The 8208-nt window shown below is 34.5% G+C and overlaps 1 protein-coding gene and 1 pseudogene across 2 annotated transcripts; one reads left to right on the top strand and one right to left on the bottom strand.

Moving 5' to 3' along the window:
- Window positions 1-493: 493 nt before the first annotated feature.
- On the top strand, window positions 494-4048 carry LOC147853544 (metal tolerance protein 5-like; annotated as a pseudogene). The gene is made up of 6 exons (XR_015531225.1): window positions 494-819; window positions 889-983; window positions 1090-1347; window positions 1748-1828; window positions 1910-2142; window positions 3551-4048. The product of XR_015531225.1 is annotated as a metal tolerance protein 5-like (transcript).
- A 279-nt stretch (window positions 4049-4327) lies between these two features.
- On the bottom strand, window positions 4328-8208 carry LOC147853543 (tubulin alpha-1 chain). The gene is made up of 5 exons (XM_087332651.1): window positions 7935-8208; window positions 6479-6693; window positions 6076-6275; window positions 5008-5516; window positions 4328-4791 (listed from the first exon to the last, which is right to left on the bottom strand). The coding sequence occupies exons 1-5, from the start codon at window positions 8045-8047 to the stop codon at window positions 4482-4484; spliced, it is 1347 nt and encodes a 448-aa protein (XP_087188777.1). The 5' UTR covers window positions 8048-8208; the 3' UTR covers window positions 4328-4481.

The raw sequence follows: 8208 nt of genomic DNA, 5'->3' as shown, positions 1-8208 counted from the left end.
GGTTATGTATGTATGTATTGTGTATATTTTGTATGCATTGATGGATTGGAACAGGAATAATCAAGCAAGCTAAAAATTATCATTGTATTTATCCACAAAGAATAACACCATTCATTATGGGTATCAACAAGTGAATCATTTGATTGACAATACTAATACGATAAAAAAAGATACCAAATACAAACATAAAGAAGTGTCCATCATGGATCACTTAGGCTTTACCACTAAGCATCATTTGGAGAAATATTGGGCTCCGTAAATTTGTGTCACTCACTAGTGTTGGAGTATTACTTTGTCGTGATATTGTTACTTTCACAAATCAAACCACATTACTCAAAGAGATACAAGGAATGAAATGTTATTGATATTGATTGGTTGTTCTTTTCATATTTTAATGTAAAGGTTATTCGAACTTACTTTAAGATCTAGGTCTACATCTCTATTGAATCTTTCTTCCATGAAACTACTTTTCAAATTGGATTTCCTATAGAAAGTTCGTCCATTGATATATATGTGTAGAGAGATGTCATCATAGGTTAGCTTTCATAATGGTACATTAATCTTTGTGTATATTTTTTTACCTTAGCTTGTTTTAAGAAACGATTGTCTTCGTGAACCCAACTGAATGCAAAGGAAGACATGTTGTGTTCAAAATGGATGTTAGCGACAAACAAAAATGTGAACATTATTCTGGCGAACAAAGTAAAGACAGGAGGATTCGAGCATCTGAATTTCTTGTTGGTGATGGGTCACAAACAAATGCACGTGATTCAATAGATCTTGTCATGGGGTCTTACTGCTTGAACCCCATTTGCCAAGGTAAACCAACTTCCCCTTATTATGGCTCCATGACTTTGTAGTTATTAAACTAAAATAGTGAAAATATAGGTAAAAACACAAAGATTATCAACTACTACAATAAGCAAAATGAGATTTTTCAAGAAATGATTGGCTTGGATGGGATGCATGAAACAAGTCCTCAAGTAGGTTCAAAATGTTATATTTTAAATAATAGTAATAATAACAACAAGAGCTTTTAAGATGCTTCTCACTAATTACTATCAAGAATGAATTTGTGTGATAACATAGGCCGTCAAACAATTACCAAAGGACGATACAAGCAAAAGAGAATTGTTTGCAATCCGTATTTCAAATTACGCAAATATGGTTTTGTTGGCTATGAAGATTTTTGTTTCAATAAAAAGTGTCTCTTTGGCAATAATAGCGTCAACATTAGACTCTTTATTAGACCTACTTTCGGGCTTCATTTTATGGTATACATCTTATAAGATGAGGCGTCCAAACCCATAACATTATCCTATTGACAAGAATCGAATGCAACCTGTGGTAATCCATTCTATGTTTCTTTTGTATCACGTTTTTTTTTCTCAAATTCTGGGACTTGGAACTAATCATATTCAATAAAGTATTTTGATGATATGATTGAGATAGAACTAAGGCATGCACTTCCTAAAATATTTGGAGAAAGTGGTACACCAAGTGTTTTAAAGGTTTTATATTAGTTTGTCTTTAATTTCAAAACACAAGGAATACATAAAACTTCATATCTTGTTACCGTGATGTTTGTTAATATGTGACGTTTGTTAATACTTTTGTTGTAAATAGTAGGGTGGGGATTATGCTGTTTTGATTATGGCTGATCTTTGATGTACTTCTTTTGCTAACTAATGGGAAGTAGTGTTTTTTTGGGAAAAAAAAATGTGACGTTTCCTTTTTTATGCTCTAGGGTATACTAGTCTTTGCATCAATAATGGCGACACTGGGGATGCAAATACTAATTGAATCAATACGACAACTAATCTCTAAGGTAACTAAAGGTTGGTTGAATTTCATCATTATTAACCTTTCATATCAAAATTTCAATTCCATCTTGTTCTTTTGAGAGCAGAGTAGTCACATAGATTTAGAAGGACAAAACAAATTCTGGGTGATTGGGGTGATGGTCTTCGCCATCTTCATAAAATCATCTTAGTGCTATTGTGCAAAACATTGAAAAACGAAATTGTGCAAGCCTATGCTAAAGATCATTTCTTCGATGTCATCACAAACTCCATTGGCTTAGTAACAACCATCTTAGCTGAAAGGTTCTTTTGGTGGATTGATCCAACCGGAGCCATATTGGTATGTGCCAACTAATGCTTATGATGTGTTCTACTAATTAAGGCTTATCAAGCTAATTTTTTTATACAATTAACCTATTTTTCATACGGTGGTATTCACATCATTAATTGATACCCTGTTTGATTTTTATGAAGGAAAGAGTGTCAAATACATTGACTTTTTGTCTATTTCTCAATCCCCTCATTCCCTCAAATCTCCATGGTCAATTCTGCATGTAGAGAAACAAGAGAATTAATTGACATACAATCACTTGCATATCACATATGCATAACTAATACAATTTGATCATGTAATCACTTTAATATCATACTATGTATATAATTCCATTTTAAGGGTGGGCGAAGGGCATTTGAGAAAAACTTATGATCGTTTGGGTAATTTTAGATTTTTCCCTATTTATGGCTTGGTTCACATCCGATTTCTATGATTATGAGAGAAGATAATTGAAGAGAGAATTCTTACCACATAAGAAAATTGCAAAGGGATAAGGTGATGGTTGAATTGAGTTAGGTCAAGTTTTATTTTGACCACTTGCTTAGAACCTTTAAGCAACAATTTTAAAATTCATTAATTCCTTATACCGATCGTGAATGTAAGGAGAACCCTTGTACGTAAACTCCATATTATTAGACATCAATCATGTATTAGGACACACTTAGAGTTGACATATTAATTACTAATCTTATCAAAACTTTTACGAATTTCTTAGAAGAAATTGTAAAGTGTAGCTCTCCTTGAACCTAGACTGAGAAATGATGCATGTTACTAATCACACAAGTCACATTTATTGCTTCGTTATTATAAATTGACCTTAATAATGGTTCTTTTACTTTAGATACAAATGATTCTCATTATTAGATATACATAGGCCTAAGGCGTCATTAGCTTCGACTATTTTCTTAAATATCTAGAAACAATGAATCTCATGGCAATTGATTGTCATTATCTTGGATCCATGAGTGCAAGTTTTGTTACGGCTCAAAAAGGTGTTTCATTTTTCTTGACTTATAAGGGATTTTTGTTGAATAATATAAGAAAGTTGTCTAATTGCAACTTGATATTGTGGAGGTGTTGTTGTCAAAGGTATTCCACAAATATAATCCGAACATTCAAACATTTGTTTTCATAACCACTATGAACTTCATAGCCAACCAACTTCAAGAGTATTTGATGTTTGCTTAAACACGATCAATGCACGTGTCATAAGCTTACTGTTATTATAATATTGTTATTGTTATTAACATGTAGACAATTCCTTATCAAATTAACGAGGTCGTCCCATTCTCAAAATATAATTGATCAAATGATTTATCTTAAAGGAAGATGGAGAGAAAGATTTATATAGAGGGAAATATTGACATATTAGCTTGGATATAATCCATATTAGTTTTGTTATATTTTTTTTCAGTTAGCACTCTACACAATATGGAATTGGACTCAAACCGTGCTTGAGAATGTGGCTTCTCTAGTTGGCGAGACTGCTCCACCCGAGTTTTTGCAAAAAATTACATATTTATGTTGGAATCACCATAAAGCAATTAAACACATTGACACAATAAAGTCTTATAAGTTTGGAGGATATTACTTCACCGAGGTGGATATTGTTTTGCCATCTAATATGCCTTTACATGATGCACACGACATAGGTGAGAGTTTACAAAATAAGCTTGAATGCTTACCGGAGATTGAAAGAGCTTTTGTCCACCTTGATTATGAATTCTCACACCAACCTGAGCATGAGCCAAAATGTTGATAATGATGATAGTATATATTTGCCATATTGTAAATGTAATATGACTAGAGTGCTAGAAAGATGCAATTCCTATTAAGTGTGGAGTGGAGACTTCAAATTTTTACTTTTATATCAAGTGTTAAATCTATTACAAAATAGACCTTTCTTAAATAACATATTATTATTTATCTAGTGAAACAATGAAGTGAGAATATTAGGATATTAGAGAAATAAATTTTGATATACTTTCAACAAGAAGCAAAAAAAAAAAATGGAGGGGAGAAGGTTTTGTATTGTGAATGTTTGTTTTGGCTGCTGGCTTATTTTAGAAGTTGATTGATTGGTACATCGGTCGGCACAAAACATTCATATACACCATCATGAGAAAATATTACCTCTTATCGCTTCCAATAAACAATGCACTAGCTTGAATAAAGAGCATGAAAAGCTAAATCCTAAAAACAAAGAGACCTTCTTACCATGAATAAGATTGTCTTGACATTATACAACATTGTTTTGATAGATGAACAAATAAGTTGATTGGTACAAAACATTCATATACACCACCAGAAACAACATTATTCCTTGTCTGCATCGATATTTTTTCTCAATAGTCTTCATCGTTATTGTCATCATCTCCCTCCATAGCAACTTCCTCATAATCTTTTTCTAACGCCGCAAGGTCCTCACGGGCCTCCGAAAACTCTCCTTCCTCCATCCCTTCGCCCACATACCAGTGCACAAACGCACGCTTTGAATACATTAGGTCAAACTTATGGTCGATCCTTGAGAAGACCTCAGCAACTGCTGTGTTGTTGCTTATCATGCATACAGCACGTTGAACTTTGGCTAGATCACCCCCGGGTACCACCGAAGGTGGTTGGTAGTTAATTCCACATTTGAACCCCGTTGGACACCTGAATGACCAAACGACCCAAATAAAAAATTTACATGTCATGTAGTTCAATCAACAAAAAAGACATTAACAATGATTTACAAAAAACACAATTTATGGTGTTCAACCAACAAAATAAAAACTTAAAACTAAAATCACATATTTTATGTAGTAAGCTTAATCCAGAGACCACAATCCATGAACTCAAGCAATATATATCATAGGGATTGATCCTCACCAATCCACAAATTGCACGGTCCGCTTTGTCTTAATGGTTGCTACCGCAGCATTAACGTCTTTTGGGACAACATCTCCTCGGTACATCAAGCAACATGCCATGTATTTACCATGCCGGGGGTCACATTTTGCCATCATACTGGCAGGCTCGAACACCGAGTTCGTGATTTCCGGTACTGAGAGTTGCTCATGATAAGCTTTTGCTGCTGAGATAACTGGTGCATACGAAGAAAGCATGAAATGTATACGAGGATATGGCACAAGATTTGTCTGGAACTCGGTCACGTCCACATTTAAAGCACCATCAAAACGCAGTGAGGTTGTGAGGGATGATATTATTTGAGAAATCAATCTATTCAGATTTGTATATGTTGGTCTCTCGATATCAAGTGACTTCCTACAAATATCGTATATCGCCTCATTATCCAGAAGCACGGCCACATCAGTATGTTCCAACAATGAATGTGTGGATAGAACGCTGTTATAAGGTTCAACAACGGCTGTAGAAACCTGAAGGAAAAAAAAAACAATAACATGTTCAGAATGGGAAACATTGTGCTATTGTGGAGGGTAAGCTGAAATGATGATAGATGAATAAATGATGTAACACTTCCAAAAGTTTCTTACATTTTGTAAGGTTTATCTTTGTTGGAATTCTAATTGATCTACAAGTTAAGAACTTTTCTGATGCTACATTAGACTAATGACAGGAGATAACATTTACAAAATTTGTTTGCATTTAGTTTTTAGTTTTGATTAGAATTCTAAGGATATGCAATGCAACACTTGCAAAATAAGTTAACTTCTAGAGCTGAATTAATGATGACAGCACCCACAGTGACAACAACTACTCTGGTTTTATCTTTGTTGGGATTCTAGCAAATCAACAAGTTAAAAACTTTTCTGATGTTACAATAGACAAATGACAGGAGATAACACCTAACAAAATTTGCTTGCATTTAGTTTTAGTTTTGCTTAGAATTCTAAGGATATGCAATGCAACGATTGCAACAACAATTACTTCTAGTGCTGAATTAATGATGACAGTGACAACAACTACTGTGGTTACCTGAGGAGAGGGATAGATGGTGAATCCAAGTTTGGACTTTTTACCATAATCAACCGACAGCCGTTCCAATAAAAGTGATCCAAGACCAGAACCAGTTCCTCCTCCGACAGCATTGAACACCAAGAAACCTTGGAGACCAGTACAGTTATCCGATAGCTTTCTAACTCGATCTAAGCATAGATCCACAACCTCTTTTCCGACTGAAAAAATGATATAGAAAGATGTCATAAGCTTGTCTAAAGTGAGGTCAATAGTGTAAAGAGATATCAGATAAGATCAAATTCTTGAAACAAACATAAACATGTCATGAATATTTTGTATAAGAGGATGCCAGAAACACGAAAAAATAGACGTTTCATTCTGGCAAGAAGAAGAAGAAGAATACACTGTTGTCTAGCCTCACCTGTATAATGACCCCGAGCGAAGTTATTGGCGGCGTCTTCTTTGCCAGAGATGAGTTGCTCTGGATGGAAGAGTTGCCTATAAGATCCAGTTCGAACCTCGTCGATGACTGTTGGTTCTAGGTCTACAAAAATAGCTCTAGGAACATGCTTCCCAGCCCCAGTTTCACTGAAGAATGTGTTGAATGCATCATCGGCAATCCCGACTGACTTGTCACTGAGCAAATCCACTTAATATTAGATTGTGAAAGAAAGAAAACATTTGCGTATATGTTTGTTACCAAGAATCAGATCACATTTGTCACATCTAATGCACAAATATATATTTTCAAGCAAATTTGGTCACATCTAATGCACATGTGTATATTCCGAGAGATATTGGAGAATTAGATCGGCCCTGATCACATAATATTGTATACACATACACACATATTCCATCAAGATTGATGAAACAAAGCAGATTTGGCCCTGCTCATAATAGAACAGATTTGGCTTTGTGAGAGATAATGCAGCAGATTACATGCACGAAAACATGGCAAGCACAGGTAAAGAAACTCTAAATTGAACCATCTAAAAATTGAACAAAAACTAGTTTAAACAACAGAAACATTGGAACTATATATTGAATGAATGAATTCAGCTCAAAAACAAATTTGTGTGAATGAATTCAGCTCAAACATCAGAATTGAACAGAAATACCAAAAATGCACAAAGTATTCTCTCTTTCTCTCTCTCTCTCTCTCTCTCTCTCGGGAATATGCCAGATCACTGATTGTCAAAATTTGCATGGAACAGTTCAAGACATGAAGGATTACTGGAGGAAAAATTTCATAATCTCAGCATATAATGTAATTCAAGGAAATTATAGTGACTCATTAAGTGACAGTAATAACTTGGGTATCATACTCAAAGCACAGCCTAGAAGGCTGAGCAGATGTGTGCGTAGATACTTCTCTCATTGAGATGTTTTACTGCAATGCAATTCCCTTTCTTAGGAAGTGTACATAAACGATGTATATGTTTATTCCAGTCTCACGGGTCAATTGTGGCATCCTCATGGACGATAAACATTGTAATTCTCTCAAGCATGAAACTTTAATAGATTTGAGCGTAAACATTAAGAAAACCAAACAAATTTCGCAAAAACATATTCAAATTTGAAACAAAAAGTAACCAAAAAATATCCAAACTTCCATCTCTTTCATACACACATACATACTTACCTGATCTATCTAAACATCTAAATTGAGATAATCATTGATAGATAAATCTCTCTCAAACGTATACATGCATGCATACATAAATCCATGTGTACATGAAAACAAACTAAGTTTGAATCTTAAACATTAAAGAAGCAGAACAAATGATTAAAGAGAATCAGGAAAGATGATTAAACAATAAATAATCAAACGAAACAAAAAAAACAAAAAACAAATTGAGTGTGTATGTTGGTGGTACCTTGGCATGAGGCCATCAGGAGTGATTCCGTGCTCGAGGCAGAAGAGCTCCCAGCAAGCATTCCCTACTTGGATCCCAGCTTGACCTATATGAATGCTTATGATCTCTCTCATGATGACAACCTAATAATGATGATTTGGTAATGAGAATCGGATAGGAGATTAGATTCTGGGGAATTGATTTAGTTCTTAACACAGAGAGGAACAGGGGAGGAACAGAGAGAAAGAGAGCTTGTAAGAAACAAGGGAAAGAAGATAAGTATAGTCTAGAAATC

This window comes from Azolla caroliniana, unplaced genomic scaffold (genome assembly GCF_043228905.1).
Source record: "Azolla caroliniana isolate FFs.n. ecotype wild unplaced genomic scaffold, voAzoCaro1.0.p SCAF_16, whole genome shotgun sequence".
NCBI classification, from domain to species: domain Eukaryota; kingdom Viridiplantae; phylum Streptophyta; class Polypodiopsida; order Salviniales; family Salviniaceae; genus Azolla; species Azolla caroliniana.
The sequence above is the reverse complement of the archived record's forward strand: the minus strand, read 5'-3'. Positions and strand labels throughout refer to the sequence as shown.